At 39.5% G+C, this 23,922-nt stretch overlaps 1 protein-coding gene across 1 annotated transcript in view; it reads left to right on the top strand.

The window, feature by feature from the left end:
* Window positions 1–23,922, top strand: part of FSTL5 (follistatin like 5) — a 966,340-nt gene that overhangs the window by 332,136 nt on the left and 610,282 nt on the right. Inside the window, 1 exon segment of the mRNA XM_040418623.1 lies at window positions 10,013–10,261. Within this exon segment, the coding sequence (XP_040274557.1) occupies window positions 10,013–10,261 (249 nt within the window).

The raw sequence follows: 23,922 nt of genomic DNA, 5'->3' as shown, positions 1-23,922 counted from the left end.
TGGTGTGTATATTTTAAATCAAAGTATCATAGGAAAGCTGTGTTATTTAGCTATATTACAGGTCATGAACTATATTTACTTGTAATTGAATCACTATCTGCAAAATGTCACATAAAATGGATCTGTGAACATATTTATCCAGTATTTTAGCACTTCTATAAAATATGGTCAATTAATATATGCCCGTCGGTCATAAAAAAAAAAACATAATTTGTTTTCACTAGCAGATAGTATGCCAGATGTTGCCTCATGCTAAGTTAAATGAATTCTGACATAAATAACCATGAGAAAAATCACAGCACATCTTATATATAGATACAGTTCTCTACTATCTTCATACCATTTTCACGTATGAACACTGTATAATTTCAGAGATGTTTTCAACAGGAATTTCCAATCAAACATTGTGTTTGATACTGCCTCGAAGCTGTAAAAATGTCCTGTTGTGAATAAATTAGTGTTTGAAAATGTGTATGACTATTACCGATAGAACCAAAATTCTAGATACAAATTTAAAAAAGATTTTAAGTTTTTATTTGAAAAGATTAACTTGTAAATCCAGTCAGTTAATGTACTGAATAGTGTTCCTTTTAACCCTTAGGATACTGGAGGTTTTTATGTTTTCATTTCTCTTCCCTTTCTTCCTTAAAGGGGTTATCCCATCATAATGATCACTGTTAAATCTGTTAATCATTTTTGTAAATATATTTGATTAACCCATTCCCACCGTTTACGAGAAAATTCATGCCCACTTACCTCATTGTTGTAATTCGGTCTCCCCTGGTTACAGCCACCGCTCTTCTACGGAATCCCGGTGGCCGCGCTTGCGCATAAGATTCCTTCTTTTCTCCCGGCCGGGCTGCTCGCTGTCCTGAACATGCATAACGCCGCGCATGCGCCATCGTGACTTCTTCCTGGCCAGAATAGTACAGAGCCGCGAACGCGCACGCCGACTCTGTACTATACTGGCCAGGAATAAGTCACCATGGCGCATGTGCGGCGGCGTGCGCGTTCAGTCCAGCGCGCGGCCCGGCCGGGAGAAGACTTCAATCAAGATGAAGCCCGCCCCCAGCCAGAATCAAGGAAGTGAACGGCGTGCAGGCAGCAGGTAAGTATGAAAATGCAAAGTGGGATAACCCCTTTAAGCCATAACTTTATTTTATTTTTTTCAGTTTACAACTGTGTGAGGGATTATTTGTTGCAGGAAAGTTGTACTTTCTAATTCTACCATTTAATATGGCATACAGTCTAGTGGAAAACGGCAAAAAAATTCAAAATGATGTGGAATTGGAAAAGAAAACACTATTCCTCCTCCGTTTTATGGGTTTTGTCCCCACGGCGTTCCATTTGCAGCAAAACTGACCTGTGCCCTTTATTCTCTGGATCAGTACATAAATACCACATATGTATAGGTTTTTTTAATGTCTAAATAGTGTAAATATAAAAGTACACTTTGAAGAAAAAAAATATATATATATTATATCACCATATTCTGACCCCCATAACTTTTTTATATCTACTGAGCTATGCCTGGGCTAATGTTTTTGCGGGACAATCTGGGGATTTTATAGATACCATTTTGGAGTGTGTGACTTTTTTGATCACATTTTATTCCATTTTTTTCAGTAAGAGAAGCAATGAAAAAATGACAAATTGGCTATTTTGAACCTTTTTTCCGTTATACCAGAGATGCCCAACCTACGGCCCGCGGGCCAAATGCGGCCCGCGAAGCCGTGTCATGCGGCCCATGCAGTAACAGGACTTTATCAGCGCACTAGCGCAGGACGCGCTGCGAACGGCACAGGCAGCAAAGTGATGCCTGTGCCTGCAATCTCCCCGCCCAGCGCCGCCTCCTAGCTAATTTATTCACTGCACTTGCCTCTGTGAAATTAAAGAGAAGCGCCGTAATCTTGCACAGGCGCACTGGCAGAGGCATCGACCAGTGCGCCTCTGCCAGTGCGCCTGTGCGAGATTACGGCGCTTCTCTTCAATTTCACAGAGGCAAGTGCAGTGAATAAATTAGCTAGGAAGTGGCTCTGGGTGGGGAGGAGATCTGTGGATGACACCGAGGGGGGGATATCTGTGGATGACACCGAGGGGGGGATATCTGTGGATGACACCGAGGGGGGGATATCTGTGAATGACACCGAGGGGGGGTTATCTGTGGATGACATTGAGGGGGGATATCTGTGGATGACACTGAGGGGGGATATCTGTGGATGACACCGATGGGGGATATCTGTGGATGACACCGAGGGGGAATATCTGTGGATGACACAGAGGGGGATATCTGTGGATGACACCGAGGGGGATATCTGTGGATTACACTGAGGGGGATATCTGTGGATGACACTGAGGGGGGGATCTGTGGATGACACTGAGGGGGGATCTGTGGATGACACTGAGGGGGGATCTGTGGATGACACTGAGGGGGGATCTGTGGATGGCAATAAAGGGGGGGATCTGTGGATGGCACTGAGGGGGGATCTGTGGATGACACTGAGGGGGGATCTGTGGATGACACTGAGGGGGATCTGTGGATGACACTGAGGGGGGATCTGTGGATGACACTGAGGGGGGATCTGTGGATGACACTGAGGGGGGATCTGTGGATGACACTGAGGGGGGATCTGTGGATGAAACTGAGGGGGGATCTGTGGATGACACTTAGGGGGGATCTGTGGATGACACTTAGGGGGGATCTGTGGATGACACTTAGGGGGATCTAGGGAGGGGTGTGGGGATGTTGGGGTGGGAGGTCCTGGAGGGGTGTTTGGGTGGGAGCTCTGGAAGGGGTGGGAGGTCCGATAGGTATGTGGGGGTGGGAGATCCGGGAGGGGGGCCCATAATTTTTTTTGCTATGGGGCCCAGTCATTTCTACCTACGCCCCTGATTGGTAAGGTTGGGCGGGCACTGGAGCGATAGAGCGCCCTGCTGTAGGAGAAGCCGGCGGGAGATGAAAGGAGGAGGGGCCAGCTCCTGGTGGTATCGGGCACACGGCGCAAGCATGGCGGTGGAGGATCTGACTGAAGCCTAAAGACCAGACCTCAAGGTAGACCTGCAGAAGAAGGTGACAGCGCAGTATGTGATGTATACATGTGTGTAATCCATGTAGTGCAGTGTGTGATCATCACATACTGCTCTACATACATTACACACATGTATACATTACATGTCCCCTCACAGTAGTTATGCCCAGATATGTGCCCCCTCACAGTAATAATGCCAAGATATGTGCCCTCTTCACAGACGTAATGCTCACACATGCCCCCTCACAGTAGTTATGCCCATATATGTGCCCCCTCACAGTAATAATGCCAAGATATGTGCCCTCTTCACAGATGTAATGCTCGCACATGCCCCTCACAGTAGTTATGCCCAGATATGTGCCCCCTCACAGTAGTTATGCCCAGATATGTGCCCTCTTCACAGTAGTTATGCCAAGATATGTGCCCCCTCACAGTTTTTATGCCAGATATGTGCCCTCTTCACAGTAGTAATGCTCAGTCGTGCCCCCTCACAGTAGTTATGCCTAGATATGTGCCCTCTTCCCAGTAGTTATGCCCTGATATGTGCCCTCCTCACAGTAGTTATGCACTGATATGTGCCCCCTCACAGTAGTTATGCCCTGATATGTGCCCCCTCACAGTAGTTATGCCCAGATATGTGCCCCCTCACAGTAGTTATGCCAGATATGTGCCCTCTTCACAGTAGTAATGCTCACACGTGCCCCCTCACAGCATTTGCATTTCTTTCTGGCAAAGCTACCTGGTTCCGGCCCGCAAAATTTATACTAAGTATAGTGCATCCCTCAGATGAAAAATGGTTGGGCACCACTGCGTTATACCATTCGCTGTTTTGGAAAAATATTTTTATATTTTAATAGTTCTGTGTATGTTTTGCTATTTATGTATTTTTTTTTATTCTACGAAATGGGGGATGATTTAAACTTTTATATTTTTTTCATTTTTTTTATATATATTTTTTACTTTTTTTTTTTTATGATTTTGATAGTACTTTGATGAGCCATATTTGAGCCTACAAAATCCTTTTTTTAATTCTGAACCCTCATGGGCCTTTTAGACCCATGGTTTGTACAAAATTGGTCATTTCTTATGTTGCTGCCACCTGCTGGCAAAAATAGGAGGGACCAAGCATATTGAAACCAATTACCGGCATCCTCATTGGCCTCAGAGGATGCCAGTAAGAAGCCTGAAGCGTGAAGCCCAGTTCTCACTTGATCACGGCATCTAAAGGCTTTAATGACCATGATCGGCATTGTTGCCAGTCATTGTCATTAGCCACAGGTCTCTGCTGTTTTAAACATGCCCTCTGCGTGTGCGAGCGGTCACCATGTTTGCACTTCGCTCCAGTCCCATACATATACGGCGCTGGTAGTGAACGGGTTAGGCTACTTTCACACTGGCGTTTTGTTTTCCGTTTGTGAGATCCATTCAGGGATCTCACAAGCGGTCCAAAACTGATCAGTTTTGCCCTTAATGCATTCTGAATGGATAAGGATCCGCTCAGAATGCATCAGTTTGCCTCCGTTCCGCCTTCATTCTGCTTTAGAGGCGGACACATGGTGTCCGTCTGACGAAACTGAGCCAAACGGATCTGTCCTGGCACACAATGTAAGTTAATGGGGACAGATCCGTTTTCACTGACACAATCTGGCACAATAGAAATCGGATCCATCTCCCATTGACTTTCAATGGTGTTCAAGACAGATCAGTTTTGGCTATGTTAAAGATAATACAAATGGATCCGTTCTGTGCGGTTGTATTATCTAAACAGATGCGTTTGTGCAGATCCATGACGAATCCGCACCAAACGTGAGTGTGAAAGTAGCCTTAATGTTCTATTTGCACTTTTTGGCAATTTTTTCCGCTTACTGTTTTTGCTATTTTTACATAGTAACATAGTATATAAGGCAGAAAAAAGACATTTGTCCATCCAGTTTCGCCTGTTATCCTGCAAGTTGATCTAGAGGAAGGCAAAAAAAATTAAAGTACAAGCCAATTTTCCCCACTTAAGCCTCATGTACACGTCTGTGAAATATGGACCGTGTGATACCGGCCTGGATTTCTTCTGAGTGCTGGAGCACACGGCGTCATTGGTTGCTATGGCGCTGTGCACTTCCTGCTGCCGCCGCTGTACAGTGATGCACTGCTATGATCTATACCAGTGTATTACTGTACTGCGGCGGCAGCAGGAAGCGCACGACGTCATAGCAACCAATGGCGCCGTGCTCTCCTGCACTCAGACGAAATCCAGGCCGGTATCACACGGTCTGTGTTTCACGGACGTGTGCATGAGGCTTTAAGGGGGAAAAAATTCCTTCCCGACTCCAATCAGGCATCAGAATATCTCCCTGGATCAACGACCCCTCTCTAGTAGCTATAGCCTGTAATATTATTACACTCCAGAAACACATCCAGGCCCCTCTTGAATTCCTTTATTGTACTCACCATCACCACCTCCTCAGGCAGAGAGTTCCATAGTTTCACTGCTCTTACCGTAAAGAATCCTCTTCTATGTTTGTGTATAAACCTTCTTTCCTCCAGACGCAGAGGATGTCCCCTCGTCACAGTCACAGTCCTGGGGATAAATAGATGATGGGATAGATCTCTGTACTGCCCCCTGATATATTTATACATAGTAATTAGATCTCCCCTCAGTCGTCTTTTTTCTAAAGTGATTAACCCTAATGCTGATATTCTTTTAGGGTACTGTAGTTGCCCCATTCCAGTTATTACTTTAGTTGCCCTCCTCTGGACCCTATCCAGCTCTGCTATGTCTGCCTTGTTCACAGGAGCCAAGAACTGTACACAGTACTCCATGTGTGGTCTGACGTGATTTGTAAAGTGGTAGGACTATGTTCTTATCATGGGCATCTATGCCCCTTTTGATGCAACCCATTATCTTATTGGCCTTGGCAGCAGCTGCCTGACACTGGTTTTTACTGCTTAGTTTGCTGTTTATTAAAATTCCTAGGTCCTTTTCCATGTCAGTGTTACCCAGTGTTTTACCATTTAGTATGTACGGGTGACTTGCATTATTCCTTCCCATGTGCATAAGCTTACATTTGTCAGTGTTAAACCTCATCTGCCACTTATCTGCCCAAGCCTCCAGTCTATCCAGATCCCTCTGTAGTAGTACACTGTCCTCTTCAGTGTTAATTACTTTACACAGTTTAGTGTCATGTGCAAAAATTTATATTTTACTGTGCAAGCCTTCTACAAGATCATTAATAAATATATTGAAGATAATAGGGCCCAGTACTGACCCCTGAGGTACTCCGCTAGTGACAGTGACCCAATCTGAGTGTGTACCGTTAATAACTACCCTCCTGTTTTCTATCATTGAGTCAAGGTTGTTTCATTTTAGGGACACTGTACTATTGTACCCTTTTACTTTAATTGATTTTTACAGTTAGGGTACCATTACCATCAGCAGCCACCGTGTAACACTAATTAATTGTGTAATTGCACCCTTAAGCATTTCAAGCAGTTCTAAATTCATTATAACAAATACAGCAATCCTAACTTAATAATGATGATTATTTTATTAGAATGGCATCTGTCAATGGGTGGGATATGATATATTAGGCACTGGAAGCAGTCAGTACTTGAAGTTGATGTGGAAGTAGGAAATTTGGGCAAGTATAATGGTCTGAATGACTTTGACAAAAGTCTTATTGTAATAAGGGGATGACTGGGTCAGAGAATCTCCAATCAGAATCTTTATTAAAGAATTAAGACACTTTTATAGCCAAAATGTGCTGGAAGTCAGTGATAGGTCTGACCTAGTTTTGTTTTACCTGTACAACAGGTTCATCAGCAGGTTGTGTGCTGGCGCACACCTGGTATATTTTATATGTAATAAGTTGTCAGCTTAGTATCTTCTATTTTCATGCATTTCATTCATCAGTGCAGATACAGTACAACCTCTGTAAGATCTTAAAAGGTGACAACCCTCTATCTATCTATCTATCTATCTACAGATGGTTTTCTGAATATAATTGTATAAGTCCCTCTATGTATTCTACTTCCTGTCCTGGCTTTTTAACTTTTCCTTTGTTAGGACTTTTTGCAGAGCAGACAATCGGGCTAAAGCAGACTATCACTGCAGCAAGATAGGAAAGGGGTATCTGTGTCTCAATTAGAGCATCACACATTACACTAATAATAGTAATACTCTTCTCTGGGCATCTTTATCTAAGTCTCTAAAGAGAACAGTAGAGCTGACATACTGTTATCCAAACTCTACACCTACTGTTATCATGAAGATTACCCTTCAGATAACATCTTCACCTCACAGCAGCAGCAAACTGAAAGTGTATTACCTATCTATATTGAAGGTTTTAGCATTTGTGTTAATTGATATAGAAGGACACTGTTTTGTATTTACAATAATTTGTAATTACATAGTGCTGCCAAAAAAAAAAAAAAAAAAAAAAAAATTCTAAACATTTTTTCCACGGCAATTGATTAAAAAATTATGGAAGTTTCTCTTTAATAACACATGGAAAATACAAACAAAAAGTAGAGATTGAAATGCAGGAATATTCTGCTGCCCCACAGAAGGAATGTTGGTAACATTATTACAAATGTGCATTTTGGATGTTACCTTGATGTGAGTCATGTTTAACGACAGTCTGAGCACATTCTGTAATAGTCATGCATAATTACTGTCGGATGACTTTTGTACTTTTCATTTTTCAGATAAAGACAATAGTGCATTAGCAGCGGTCATATAAGGCAGCCTTCTCAATTTTTTTTTTGGGCTATCAAGGTTAATTATCTGCAAATACAAAATGAGCATAGTATTATATGTCATGTCTGTTTAACGGCAGGCTGTTAGAAAGCTATTAGGCACTATGCAGGGTAAATGTGCAATGAAGTCATGATAAAATACATTGTTAATTCTATTATATTTTTAAATATTTGAAGAGGAAAATAATATAGCTTTCAAAAATATATTGGCTTTGAGAAAATGCATTGACATTGTTTGACAGTATTTCTTTAACACCAGAATACCCCTGATGCATAACTGCCCCATTGACTTAAAATAGGGTTCTTCAGGTTCTGATGTGATTTCCATCAAATAATAGTAAAATCACAAAAGTGACCAAACCTAAAGCACATGAGAAGTCTGTGATCATGATGGAAATATTGTAAAATAATTTGACACGTCAAGGGAAATTCCAGGTTTTCAAATTTTAAAAGTTTTAGAAATCAAACAATTTTCTAACATAGATGTATTTAAAATTTTACTCACATTCTATTCTTTATCCATGCAGTTGACCCCTATGTGCACAATAGAATGGATAAGCCCATGAACCAGTTAGTCCTGGGTAATGCATTTATGGGCTCACTGAACAGGACTAAACATGGCATCAGTGATGTAACCCTCACAGGTGTTCTGTGATCCCTGACATTCAGTAAACTGTCTATGCATCTAACATATACAGTGTATACATTTTTTCTACTCGGAACAGCATCTCATCACTATGTCTATCAGTATCTATGTAGAAGCAGATCTAATGGTCCCTTTACACACGACAACGAATTAGCAGATTGTCGGGAATGAGGCGTTCCTTCCTGACAATCTGCAGATCACTAGTGGAGGAGACCGGTGCATTTACATGCAGCGATCTCCTCCAGAGTATGAGGAGGAGCGATTGCTAATGCCATCACTCTTCCCCATACTGACTCTTTGTTTCTTGGCAGCAGATCATGGTTACATAGCACGCTCTGCCACTAGGAAATGATGATCTTTTGTGCTGCACAAAAGATGTAATTATGCGATAAACAAGAGTTTTGCTCATTCATCGGGTAATGAGTAGTGCATTTACACCGCCAGATCATTGCTAGTAATGCTTGTTAGTGATGATCTGTTCAATTATCGGCCTGTGTAAACGCCCCTTAACATTGTCCTCCCTTTGTCTCCACTGTATTATGTGTTTGTTTTTACTGTTAACTCTATTAACAGCACAGAGACAAGCAGTCATTTTACAAACTGCCTAGAGGCAAACAACCAAATACATACACAGTGACTTAATTTTGAGGGAAAAAATTGTAACTTTTTGATTGAAATCAGTGAACATTCTGGACTTAGGAGTCCAGTGAGCAGTCTTATTTGATCATTGACAGACACCCCTATATATACCCTGCATGTAGATATAGCTGGAATACACTGATTGGGAATGACCTGTAAGCCCTGAAAAAGCAATGCAAATGACTAAAATGCAAGGTATACTGAATAGTTGCCCACAAAAGTAATGATCATTTTCTCAGCACTGGAGGAGGTTAAAACCCCTTCTGCCTCCAATCTGTAGATCAACGTTGTAGCTGACTACAGTATGCCCCATGCAGTGAAGGCATATAAATCTACAGTGTTTGCCAGATCATGCTGCACAACTCTATACCATTAAAAAAAAAATCAGGATGATATAGTGTCACTCCTACCCATGAGGCAACAGAGAGCTGAAATGACCAGGTTCTGTTGGAAAAATCACCCAAGATAAGCCCTGTATTTAGTACTGAGACCGGAATGCAGGAAGCCTCCATTGTTTTTAGGCATTATAGCAACTACATATGTTGGGCAAAGTACAAGAAGGTGATTTGAATACATAAAATTGGTAATTTTATGGTAGATAAATAAAACTAGAAAAAAATTAAAATACTAGCCTTGTGTTTAGTACCATGTTAAAAGCTCACCTGTGCTGCAAAGATAACCAAAATATAACAATAATAATATAAAAATATTCACCTTTCAATCCAAATGGTAAATTTGTTGTGCATTCATGCATCTGAGGACCTTGGTCCTGAATGTATTAAATAAAGGCACAGGTCTATCAAATTCAAGTTTTATGTTTACTCTTGTGTGACTACATGCGTGTCCTCACCATGCTATGCTTTAGATGACTGACTCAAGTATTGGGCAGATATATAGCATAGGAAAAATTTCATCAGGTTACTTTATTGTTCTGTTTTAATTTTTAAAGGTTACTTTGGTCAAGAGGATGGACGTGGATCTTGTGAACACAAGTATTGTGGTCTTGGAAGACATTGTGTAATTAACCAAGAGACTGGACAAGCCGAATGTGCATGCATGGAACGTTGTAAACCTCATTACAAACCAGTTTGTGGTTCAGATGGAGAATTTTATGAAAATCATTGTGAAGTTCACAGAGCTGCATGCCAGAAAAAGCTAAAAATTATCATGGTTCACAATGAAGACTGTTTCTTGAAAGGTAAGATCCAAAGGATCAAATGTGTGCTTTTATGCAATAATGATATTTTTTTCAGAAATCTTTGTCTGTGAGAAAATAATCCCTATACATACATATTATTGTGTGTGTGTGTGTTAGGGTGTTTTATTTTGTAATGGAAAAAAAGAAAATGTAAATTTTTTGCAGACTTTGCTTACGACCGAGTCGCAGTGATGTAAAAGATATATATGCCACATTTCAAGAAGATTGAATAATATTTAAAGGTTGCACACTTTAGATCAGTTTTGTAAAAGTAGGCAAAAAATAAGATTTTTCAATGTTAATTACTTTTATTGGGAAAACTAGAAAGCACAAACTTAAAATAATATTAAAACTAGACACTAAGATTAATAGGGAGTATGGTAGGCAAAACATGTGTTATATTAATCAACTTTGAACGATGCAACCCCTTCTTTTGTTAGCTTGGTGACGACTTTTCTGTGATGCTCGACTACCCTCAACAAGAATTGTTTTTGTTGTTCGTCCCTGACCGATTTGTTAAACTTTTTATCAGAGCAATTCCTCTTTCTGCGGTATCATTGACCACCTTAAGAGTGTTCACATGGCTTCTTAGAGAATCAATGCAGTATTCTATCACGTCGTGGATCCCAAACAATTCAAAGAACGTCTTTGTTTTATTAGTTACGAAATGGCTCAGGTCTTTTCCTTCAAAAACTAGGTTTTTACCCTCTAATCGTTTCATTTCCTTTCTCTGCAGGTTTGGTTTCTAAATTTGTAGTCATATTTTCCTTAACACCCTGAGTAATACGTTTGTTTCTGACAGATACCAAAGGTGTCTCTTAGCAACTGTGAGAGCACTTTTTTTGACGTCTGCATCTGGGTAAGTGCTCAGAAGCCGTAGCATATCCAAATCATTCTTTGGAGCCCATCGACTTACAATTGCCTTGTGCAAAAAGCGAACATATATGACCCTGACAAAATGTGCAACCCGTTTCATTCCTTTCAATTCTCGTTGAGGAATATTCAACTGTTTAGTGAAGAGGACAATTTTAAGTGCATATATTGCCTTTGCCATCCACCTTGCTTGATGCAGAGCCCCTGGGATCCTGAAACTAAAGTAGTTTTTAGACCAACCTCCTAGGTACAGAAGTTAGAGTAGTAATAAAAGTGATCAATGTGTGCAACCCCTAAATATTATCCAATCTTCTTGAAATTTGGCATATATATCTTTTACATCACTGAGACTCGGAGCGTAAGACATATTAAAATCAAATCTTTGGAAAAATGAAACACCCTAGTGTGTGTGTTTACTGTTTGAGTTTGGTTGTCACATACTGTAAACTGTCAGAGATAAGATACATATGGAAGATGATGCATCAAATAAAAAATTAGCATAGGTTGCCACTTGTACTGGTTCAAACCACCACACCCTTTACCACCTGGGTCAGACTGTTTTTGTTGTTAGTGTGATGTAATGGTGCACAGTCTAAGGTATTTATGGACTTTACTGGTCAGATTTTTGGGTCACTGTCCTCAGAATAGACACCAGTTGGAAGTAAGATGTGTCAGAGATGAGGCACAGAAAGATTGTCAGTTGGAAGACGTAAGTTACAGCCGAGAGGTCAGCAAGGAATGACAGAATGATAAAACAGGCGTAGAAAGTGATGAATGAGATGGGCCTACCAGCCCGTCCCCTTCCCTGCCTATGCTACGCCCACAATTGTAGACTTGGAGCGAGTGGGGAAAAGTCGCAGATAGCGGCGCAACTAATCGTTGCACCGCCATCTGCACCTGAAATACGCCTGAATTAGGCAGATTTCAGATTAATAAATGACCCCCATAGCCTTTAGAAAATCAGTGAAAGTAATTAAAACCTGCTTTCTCTTTCAACTGCTATCACTGTTGACCCAATTTCTAAAGTCTATAGGTCTTGTTTTAAAACTTAGATTATCAGCTTTCAGACAAGACCAGGCCAAGAACATATCTCATCTGGTAAGTGGCCTGAGATATGAAGGTTTGAAGCAACCCTTCCCTTCACCCTGCTCCCCGGGTTCTGCTGGGGCTGAACTGTTAAGTCCTTTTCCCATAGCCTGAGCACAGCTTGAACAAAACTGTTAGGAGTTAAATAACAGGATACCGTTACATGTGGGGCATTATGACCACTTCTAAAAATTAAACCACTTTTTATGAAAAAAATGTTTTTTCCCCTATGAACTTTTTTTTTGTAAAACAAACTTTATTAACCTTTAATTATTTTTTTGCCCAGCTAGATCAATTCACAATGTAATCCTCGGTTTCTATAATGCTTTTGTATACTGTAGAGATACTAGTGAGATGCTAACAGACAATCTATTAGGCCATGCCTTTGGCCCCTCCCTTTGTCTTATCACCTAGGATCTAAGGATCACAGCCAAGATCAGAGGTTTCCCTGGTCCTGGCAATTTTATTAGGAGCCCAGCAATTAGTCAGTTGCAGTCACCTCACTGTGATTGCAAACATTTTCCTTTTGACAATTATATCCCACTGATAATGTACATTGCATGTTGAACAAGTTTCCAGTTTAGATGAGCAAATTAATTCTAAACAAATCCAAATTTCTAATGAATCCAATTTCCAAAAATGTAGTCAAATCCAAATGTCTGGTGATTCAGTTAGAGCAGTGTTCCTCAGCTCCAGTCCTCAGGACCCACCTGCTGGTCATGATTTGAGAATTTTCCACAGAATTAATACTTATGGTCTGTCATCTGCTCAATACTAAGGAAATTCTGAAAACATGACTTGCACGTAGGCACCCTAGGACTGGTATTGAGGAACACTGTTCTTACTGAATTGCCAGACATGTTCAATTCCCTTATTCAGTTACTTTGCATCACTACAACCGAAAATTAGACAGTACACAGTTATGATTGAAATTAATTAGATATTTTCACAAGACACTAACATTCTGAAGCCTCCAGAGCTAAAGCTTTGCTGCTCTCTATTTAGGACATGGATGAAGGCTTTTCATAAGACACACCCATCTGCTAAATCCTAATTTCTTAACACAGACAACCTATTTAAGTAAAAAAAAAGGTAGTCTAGTTTCTAACCAGTCATTATAAAAGAAGATTAACAGAAGTTGCTCTGGTAATTCATCTATGGGTCTCATTGCAGCTACATGGGCTGCTGTTATTGTGTTTCCTTCTGAATGCATGTAAAAACATATTAAATAATTGAGAAAACTACTGAAAAACTGTGTGAGCAAGAAACAGAGTTGTACAGAGTAAAGAGGCCACCAGTATTATAAAGGAACATTTTAAGTGGGAGGCCCTGTCACACAGATTACACATTGGGGCCCAGTGGCTTCAAGTTTTGCTTCTAAGCTCCAACCTTTTGAGGAAAAAGCATGGATAGTCTAAACCTGGGCCTACAGTACAACACATATGTATGATTGTGAATTCATACAGTACGTTCCCTTTCACCAACTACAATATCTGTATATATTTGCAGTAGGAAAACCGTGTCGGAATATGACCTTGAATGTGTTTCATATGGCAGATAACATTTTGGCTGTAAAATTTAGTGTAACATTTTCATTTTAATGTTTTTCATAATGTTTACATTTTTCATTTAATTGATTGAATTGTTGTTGTTTATAATAGATTATATTTACCCTAATGTACGTTATGAGCTACAGCCGCAAACATGAGAACAACACAGTGAGCTCTAATGGATCTTTCACAAAGAAGTGAACTGCTCAAACTCACGCATTTCATAGAAATATGCAAATGATAAAATGTTGACTTTTTACAGGGAGGCTTCCAAACACAACTAGAAATTCAATTTTGATTTGTATAAACTATTATGATGGTTTTGCTAGACTGGGTTTTATCTAGGTACATATAAAGCAGCTGACAAGCAAAGTACCATAGAACTTTTATTAAAGGCTAAGAACTTTTGAACAAGTTATAAAATATGGGCCTTCTGTTTGAGGTGAAAGTATTTTTTGAAATCCATGTCTTTCATAGGTTGAATATTCCATCCTAATATTTTACCCTAATATCTCATTGTAGCAGCTGGAGCTCTTTTTATTTTTTTTTAATCTAAGCTACAAATCCCATACACAACAAAACACTAGGGGATGTTGAGGAGCTTCCAGCATACTCTATTATTCAGTTTATTGTAAAAGTAGTATTCAGTAAGCTCCCCCTAATGTTGGGTGCAGACTGAACTTTATTTTTTAGTTTTGGGGTGATTTAATCTCAAAAAAAAAAAAAAAAAAAAATGGAATATTTGCATGTTTATTATATTTTTTACATATGCAAATTTGTACAGTTATACAGTGTTATTATTCTGGAAACAGTAAAATATTAGAATACAGTATATTTACACATGTGGACAAAATTGTTGTTACCCTTCCGATAAAGAAAGAAAAACCCACAAAGGTCACTAAAATAACCTGAAACTGCCAAAAGTAATAATAAATAAAAATGTATATAAATCAGGCAGGCACACCCCCTTCTGATATTGAAGGAACAACAATCCACAGGGAACCAAATATATTAAATAGATAAAAATACTTTAATAAAAAAGTTCGGTCTAGTACATATATTCTAAAACAAACAAAAAAAAAATCCATCTAAAAACATGGATAATGAAATCCCCCCCCTCTTTCAAAAAGTGCCCATATAGCAATAGTATACCACTCAATTAGTATCACTCAATTGATAAAAATAAACATAAATCTGTACATAACAGACAACCATGAAGTAGTAGTTATGAGTATTACTGATTAGGTATACTGCAATTAGTATGTAATACACACTATGCAGACAATTGTTCAATGTAGTTGGTAACCAACTACTTTGAACAATTGTCCGCATAGTGCAGGAATGGCCAATCTGAGTCTCTCAAGCTGTTGTAAAACTACAACTCCCAGCATGCCAACACAGCCTACAGCTATCAGCCTACAGCAGGGCATGGTGGGAGTTGTAGTTTTACAACAGCTGGAAAGCCGCAGGTTGACCATCCCTGGCATAGTGTATACTACGTACTAATTGCAGTATACCTAATCAGTAATACTCATAACTACTACTTCATGGTTGTCTGTTATGTACAGATTTATTTTTATTTTTATCAATTGAGTGATACTAATTGAGTGGTATACTATTGCAATATGGGCACTTTTTTGTTATCCATGTTTTTAGACGGATTTATTTTTAGTTTGCTTTAGAATATATGTACTAGACCAAATTTTTTTATTAACCACCTCCCGTCTGCCCATTGACTATAAACGTCCAGGAGGTGGATCTCTATTTCTGATAGCACGTTTTAAAACGTCCTGCAGCTTTCCCTCCTGTGCTCTGCCCCTGTACATAGAAACTCCATGACTAAGCTCCCTCCTGACAGCCAAGAACATGGAGCTTTACCCTGAGACCTTTTTTGCTGGTCTCCAGGCTTTTGATCGCTCTGACAAGCAGTCAGAGCGATCACAAATGCATCTACTATCTCCCTCTTATTACTGCCAGTCAGAGAGGGAGATCGGTATTTAAAGTAGGCATCGCAATGGTAATTCTTAACTGTAAGCCCTGGAAACCGATCAGCATGGTCTCCAGGGCATGTGAGCGCTGTAATTTCCAGTTACAGCGCTCTGAAATGCTTCTACCGTCTCCCTCTCTGTAGCGTTGGCAGGAGAGGGAGATCGGTACATTCACACTCCAGCAGCGATCCCCCAGCAGCTGTTTACACTGGAGACAAATCAGCAGCATTGTCTCCAGAGTATGTGTTGTGAGCGCTGTAATCTGCAGTTACAGCGCTCAGAGAGGCTTGTACTGTCTCCCTCTCATTAGTGCTAGCAGGAGAGAGAGATCGGAACATTTACACTCACCCAGCAGCTGTTTTCACTGGAGTCTAATCAGCACGATCTCCAGGACATGTGACTGTCTGAGCCGGGAGAGTGCAGGAGCTGTGAGGTCTTTCAGAGACCTCGATCAGCCCTGCACTGAGGCTGTACAGCTCTGTATTCTGCTGTACAGCCTCTCTGGGGGTGCATTTCTCCTGTAACTGGGGCTACTATGTCAGAAATCAACAGTGAAAAGAAAAAAAAAAAGTGAAGTTAAATGTTCCCCAGAGGTCTTGTATGACCTTATGGGGGACGCAAAGTGTAAAATAAAAAAAATAATAATAAAATGTTAAAAAAAAAAAAAAAAATTAAGTTTTCACATGTAAAAAAAATAAAATAATGAAAAAATAGAAAAAATAAAATAGACATATTTGGTATTGCCGCGTCCGTGACAGTCGGCTCTATAAATATATCACATAATAGACCCAGTCCAATAATCACCATAAAAAATAAAAATAAATAACTGTCAAAAAAAGCCATTTTTGTCACATTACATCACAAAAAGTGCAACACCAAGTGATCAAAAAGGCGTATGTCCCACAAAATGGTACCAATAAAACCGTCACCTCATCCCGCAAAAAATGAGCCCCTACATAAGAAAATCTCTCAAAAAATAAAAAAAACTATAGCTCTTAGAACATGGAGACACTAAAACATCATTTTTTTTGTTTAAAAAATGCTATAATTGTGTTAAAGTGAAATAAATAAAAAAAAGTATACATATTAGGTATTGCCGCGTCCGTAAAAACCAGCTCTATAAAAATATCACATGAACTAAACCCTCGGGTGAACACCGTAAAAATAAAAACTGTGTCAAAACAAGCAATTTTTGTCACCTTACATCACAAAAAGTGCAACACCAAGTGATCAAAAAGGCGTATGTCCCACAAAATGGTACCAATAAAACCGTCACCTCATCCCGCAAAAAATGAGCCCCTACATAAGAAAATCTCTCAAAAAAAAAGAAACTATAGCTCTCAGAACATGGACACATTAAAACATAATTTTTTTGTTTCAAAAAGGCTATTATTGGGTAAAACTTCAATAAATAAGAAAAAGTATACATATTAGGTATCGCCACGTCCGTAACAATCTGCTCTATAAAAATGTCACTTGACTGAACCCCTCAAGTGAACGCTTTAAAAATAAATAAATAAAAACTGTGCTAAAACAACAAATTGTTTGGTCACCTTGCCCCATATAATGATCAAAAAATCATATGTACCCAAAAATAGTACCAATAAAACTGGCACCTTATTACCTAGTTTCCAAAATGGGGTCACTTTTTGGGAGTTTCTACTGTAAGGGTGCATCAGGGGGGCTTCAAATGGGACATGGCATCTAAAAGCCATGTGGAGTTCCTTTTCTTCTGCGCCCTGCCATGTGCCCATACAGCAGTTTATGACCACATGTGGGGTGTTTCTGTAAACTGCAGAATCTGGGTAATAAATATTGAGTTTTGTTTGGCTGTTAACCATCGATGTGTTAAAGAAGAAATTGGATTAAAATGGAAAATCTTCCAAAAAAGTGAAATTTAAAAATTTGATCTCCATTTTCCTTTAATTCTTGTGGAACGCCTAAAGGGTTAACAAAGTTTGTAAAATCGGTTTTAAGTAACTTGAGGGGTGTAGTTTCTACAATGGGGTCATTTATGAGGGTATCCACTATGTAGGCCCCACAAAGTGACTTCAGACCTGAACTGGTCCTTAAAAAGTGGGTTTTGGCAATTTTCTTAAAAATGTGAAGAATTGCTTCTAAACTTCTAAGCCTTCTAACGTCCTAAAAAAATAAAATGACATTTCCAAAATGATGCCAACATAAAGTAGACATATGGGGAATGTTAAGTAATAAATATTTTATGAGGTATCACTTTCTGTTTAAAAAGCAGAGGAATTGAAATTTAGAAAATTGCAAATTTTTCTAAATTTTTGGTAAATTTGGGATTTTTTCATAAATAAAGGTGAAATATATTGACTCAAATTTATGACTATCATGAAGTACAATGTGTCACGAGAAAACAATCTCTGAATGACTTGGATAAGTAAAGGCGTTCCAAAGTTATTACCACATAAAGTGAGATAGGTCAGTTTTGCAAAATTAGGCCTGGTCAGGAAGGGGGCAAATGGTTAAGTATTTTTATCTATTTAATATACTGTTTTTGGTTCCCTGTGGATTATTGTTCCTGCAATATCAGAAGGGGGTGTGCCTGCCTGATTTATATATATTCTCTGGCTCTTTAGTCCCCTTTTTGGACAGAGGGTGGTCCAACAGTTGGAGAACCCCCCGTTGTCTATTTTTTACTAGTGTGAGCCCTTTCTATTATACTGTTTTCACTAAATAAAAATCTACTAAAAATGAGCTAATGAAAATCAGATTTTGCTTTTGAATTGTAGTTCCACATAATAATTCATAAAATAAACTAATGACCTGGTGAAAAATGATGGTACCCTTAGAAAAGGTTGAAAATAATTTGACCATAGAGACATGTTAAACTAAGGTGGTTTCTGTTTTAGCATCAGAGGTGTCTTCAAACTTGTAAACTGTCTGCTTATTGTCAATTTAAAGTTATTTCAGTGACCATTGTGGGTTTTTCTTTCTTTAACCGAAGGGTGAAAACAATTTTATCTACATGTGTGTTTAGAGGATATAGTTAGATGTTTTCATATTCATGTTTAATTATGCATAATCAAATGTAAAAATGTTTTAGAATGATTGCCTCACGACATGACACTGATGATCTTGTCCTGCTGATCAACCCATCACTGACACCATAAGCTTGACCTACTGTAATAAAACTGACCTCCTTTGATTATGCTTTCAGAATGGTGCTTATGATCAGAGTTTCATATGTACAGTAGGTACTGTAATTGCTCTCAGTGACTAAAACATTATCATCACATTGTAAAATGTATTAACCTAAGGCAACACCAACAGACTAAGAGCTCATGCACACAAACATATTTTCTTACCCTGTCCTTTCCGGGTATTTTTGCAGCCTGTATGCGGAACCATTCACTTCAATGGGTCCGCAAAAAAAACGGGAATGACTTAGTCTGCATTTCATTTTCATATGTCCGCAAGTCCGTTCCGAAAAAAAAAATATAGAACATGTCCTATTCTTATCCGTTTTGTGGACAGGCATTGTTATAATGATGCAACACCGATGTCACCAAGGAAAACAGAAAAAGGGAAAATGTTTCTTGATAGTGAGGGGCTCAAGAGGGCTGGGGCCTGACATTGTATGCACCATGATCCTATGCATGTGGGTTGTTCGATTCGGTTGGACTGTGATTCTGCAGATGGATTTTTTTGTCCCATGGAAACAGATGTTTACCATGTCTATGGTATCATCATATTGGCCATGACATCATCATCAGAATCCAGACAATCACAATAATATAGCAGGGACATGTTTGTAGGCGCTGCTCTCAGACTACTGACAATTCTTACCTTCCATGCTATTCCCCAGCCAATGATAATAAATGATATTATGCATAGCAGGACTGCCTCAAATCAGGGAAGGAAATGTAGCAGGCAGGATTAATAAAGTATATTGAATGTAGACTAGTGCTATATTAAAGGGGACCTGTTACCTGTACTAGGCTGCTCTCACTGGTTTCAGTGGTCTGTCACTTCTGTGCTGGCCATCAGTACTTTTAGAGTACTGACATGCCAAAGCCATAGTTCTGCAAGGGAGATGAGTCTGATGAGGCTCAGTGCCCTCCCCACCCCTGCCCCCATCTCTAGACTATGATTGATAGGTTTCTTTTATATGCACATTTATAGCCAGGAGGGCAGGGATAGCAAGCCTCATCTGACTCATCTTCCTCACAGCACATACTGTGGGGTTCGGCTAAAAGTACTGACTGCCCATCCAGATGTGACAGAATGCTGAAATCAATGGGTATGTCACTACACTATGCTGCTCTTAGTGACAGCAGCATAGTGCAAGTGACAGGTTCCCTTTAAGATCTATGAGCACTATATTACAGGGGTGTCCGAGTTATGGTAAAACTCCCCCAATGCTCCTAAATGTAATAAAACAATAAAAGAGCACATTCATTACTTACCAGTTAACCGCCTACATTTCCACTGATGCAGTTCCAGTTCTCACATCTGGTTTATGTGTCTCAGCTACAGCGGTGATCTAGCAGTACACGGAATGTAACCACTACAGCCAATCACTGCAGCGGATATGTGCTGTATACTGCTTCATCAGCCTTTAAACAGAAACCGAAGACCAGCGCTGGAGCACTGGAAACAGTGGGCATTACAAGGTACAGTATATGCATCTTTTATTTTTTATTATGTTTGGGGGCATTGGGAGAGTTTTATTATAACTTGGTCAACCCTTTTGAAGAAAACACAGCGCTAAAACATTTAAAGACCGCCAGGGGCTTTTCGGGCAGACCCTCACTGACACAAGGGGACACATCACTGCTGTGGCCATTCATTGGCTGAAGCAACATGATTCATGTCAAATCAGATGTAGATGTGAGAAGACCGGGAAGCAGTAGAGGACGCAGGGCAGCAAAGGATTGGAACCCCATCGGGGGGAATCAGGTAAGTATGATTTCCTATGCAGGGACGGCCACATTGGGGGGTCTGGTGAAAGGGTTGCCCAAATGTGAACACCCACTTTAAGGTTATTATTGAATAGTTTTTTTGGTATGCTCCCCTTGTGCTGCCATAACAGTTGAGGATGTGAGGTGGAACCTCTAAGGATTACCCTTGTTTTTCAGCATATCCCACAGATTCTCTCTTGTATTGAGATCAGGGCAATTTGGAGACCAAGTCAACAACTTAAATACATTTTCATGTTCCTCAAATCATTCCTAAACAATTTTAAAGTGTGGCAGGCACAGTATTACATTGCACATGGTATCTCACTACCTCTGCTGGCTTGTCTTCTACTGTACATCTTAGAGTCATACACACTCAGCTGTCAACAATCGTGATGTACCGTATAAGAAGACGTAATACTTCAGTCCAGGTCACCTTCTTCAATTCTAGTCCTAATGCTCATCGTAGGTTCTTTTCACAGTGGACATGGTTCAGCATGGGCTATCTGACTGGTTTTCAGCTATGCAACCTTGGGCAACACATTACACTATTTCTGGCTCCTTGGTAGGAAACCAATGCATACTGGGATCACCCCATAAGGCCTACAGTTTTGGAGATACTCTGACCCAATCATTTAGCTATCAAGGTATAGCCCATTCTCATACTTGCTCCTGTTCTTACTCTTTCCCATTTTTCCTGCTTCAAATACATCAGCTTTAATAACTAACTGTTTACTTGATGCCTGATTTGTTCCACCATTAACAAATGCATTTATAGAGAGATAATCAATGTTTTTCACTTGACTTTTCAGTAGTGTTAATGTTATAACTAATCGGTATATGATGTACAGTTGTGTTCAAAATTATTCAACCCCCAATGCTGTAAAGGGTTTTAGGGAATTTAGTGTACATTTGTAATTGTGTTCAGAATAAAATCTTACAAGGACTTTTTAAAGAACCAAATGCAACTAAAATGACATCAATTGTTTTTTGTAATACAATAAATGTTTTTTTGTGATTTCTTCATTGACACAATTATTCAACCCCTTAAAGACTACCACTCTTAAGAACAGAGGTTCATTCAAGTGTTTTCAATCAGGTATTGAAAGCACCTGTGGATGTCAAGGAGAAGCAATCAAGCATAATAAGCACCAATTAGGCAGATTTAAAAGGACTGTGATACTCAGCTCCTTCTAGACATTTACTGGTGTGTTTACAAACATGGTGAAGTCAAGAGAATGGTCCAGGAAGACAAGAGAAGAGGTGATTTCTCTTCACAGGAAGGGCAATGGCTATAAGAAGATTGCAAAGATGTTAAACATACCAAGAGACACCATAGGAAGCATCATTCGCAAATTCAAGGCAAAGGGCACTGTTGAAACGCTACCTGGTCGTGGCAGAAAGAAGATGCTGACTTTGACTGCTGTGCGCTACCTGAAGCGCAAAGTGGAGAAAAGTCCCTGTGTGACTGCTGAGGAACTGAAAAAAGATTTGTCAGATGTGGGTACTGAAGTTTCAGCTCAGACAATAAGGCGCACACTGCGTAATAAAGGCCTCCATGCCAGAACTCCCAGGTGCACCCCCTTGCTGTCTCCAAAGAATAAGAAGAGTCGACTGCAGTATGCCAAAAGTCATGTGGACAAACCACAAAAGTGTTCTGTGGACTGATGAAACAAAATTAGAACTGTTTGAGCCCATGGATCAACGCTATGTTTGGAGGAGGAAGAACAAGGCCTATGAATAAAAGAACACCTTGCCTACTGTGAAGCATGGCGGGGGGTCAATCATGCTTTGGGGCTGTTTTGCTTCTACAGGTACAGGGAAGCTTCAGCGTGTGCAAGGTACCATGAATTCTCTTCAGTACCAGGAGATATTGGATGAAAATGTGATGCAGTCCGTCACAAACCTGAGGCTTGGGAGTTGCTGGACCTTTCAACAGGACAATGATCCCAAGCATACCTCCAAGTCCACTAGAGCATGGTTACAGATTAAAGGCTGGAACATTTTGAAGTGGCCATCGCAGTCACCAGACTTAAATCCGATTGAGAACCTCTGGTGGGACTTAAAGAAAGCAGTTGCAGCGCGCAAGCCTAAGAATGTGACTGAACTGGAGGCTTTTGCCCATGAAGAATGGGCGAAGATACCCGACGATCGCTGCAAGACACTTGTGTCAAGCTATGCTTCACGTTCAAAAGCTGTTATAACTGGAAAAGGATGTTGTACTAAGTACTAAGATTGAATGTCACTTGGGGGTTGAATAAAACTGATAATGATGTGAGCACAGAAAAGACATTTGTGGTTATTTCATTATAAATGTTATGTTATATTTGTCTGACTTACAAGTGCCTCTTTGATTTAATTGTAAACAAGATGACTGAAATGATCAAAATCAATGTCAAACTGGCCAAAACACTCAATTTCAGTGGGGGTTGAATAATTTTGAACACAACTGTATATTTAGCATAAATAATAAATTGGAACAATACATTAAAGAGCCAACCACATACATGCAGAGACATTAAAATAAATGGCTATACTGTACCTGAAACAATACAATCGCTGAACCAATAAATGCACAGTATCATCACAGAGTATATAGAGGAAATACCAAGAATAGCCAGGTTATTAACTTATTTACTCACCCACTGGTCAATTCATGCAGCATAGACTTTACTGGTGGTGGCCAAAGAAAATGATGATCACAGTGCTGTTACTGAGTGAACATAGTATGCCATAGAGTGTATAAGTATAATACTACATTTTTAGCTTCAGTAACATTAATCAAAATTCAATTGCAGCTTTAAGCCTTGATAAACCCCATGGGCGTATTTAAGAGAGCAAGTTAAAGTTTAATAATGACAGCTATTCAAAACTCGGCAAGATAAGTGTCTAGCATTATTCAAATGATTGGCAAGACAAAATGTCTTAGATGGATTCAAAACCATTGGGAGAATAAAGGATTTTTTTAAAGAAATTCTAATTTCAATACATACACCAGACTTTAAATCCTTGAAGAATGACTTTTAAGGTTGAAAATAATGTCAGCGTTCTTCTCAGCTATCAATCCAATAGATGTTTTAATAAAATTAGTGGCATTATCTAAGCCATTACAGCACTGAAGAGTCAGGAAATCCTGTAATCATAATGCAAATGGAAATGCAGTGCAAAGATTTAGCTGTTCCAACCATGTGCAGAAAATGGCATTTTCATATCATTGTCAATCGAAAACCAATTTCTAT

The sequence above is a fragment of the Bufo bufo genome, chromosome 2 (assembly GCF_905171765.1).
Source record: "Bufo bufo chromosome 2, aBufBuf1.1, whole genome shotgun sequence".
NCBI classification, from domain to species: Eukaryota; Metazoa; Chordata; class Amphibia; order Anura; family Bufonidae; genus Bufo; species Bufo bufo.
This window is presented reverse-complemented; position numbering and strand designations above follow the sequence as displayed.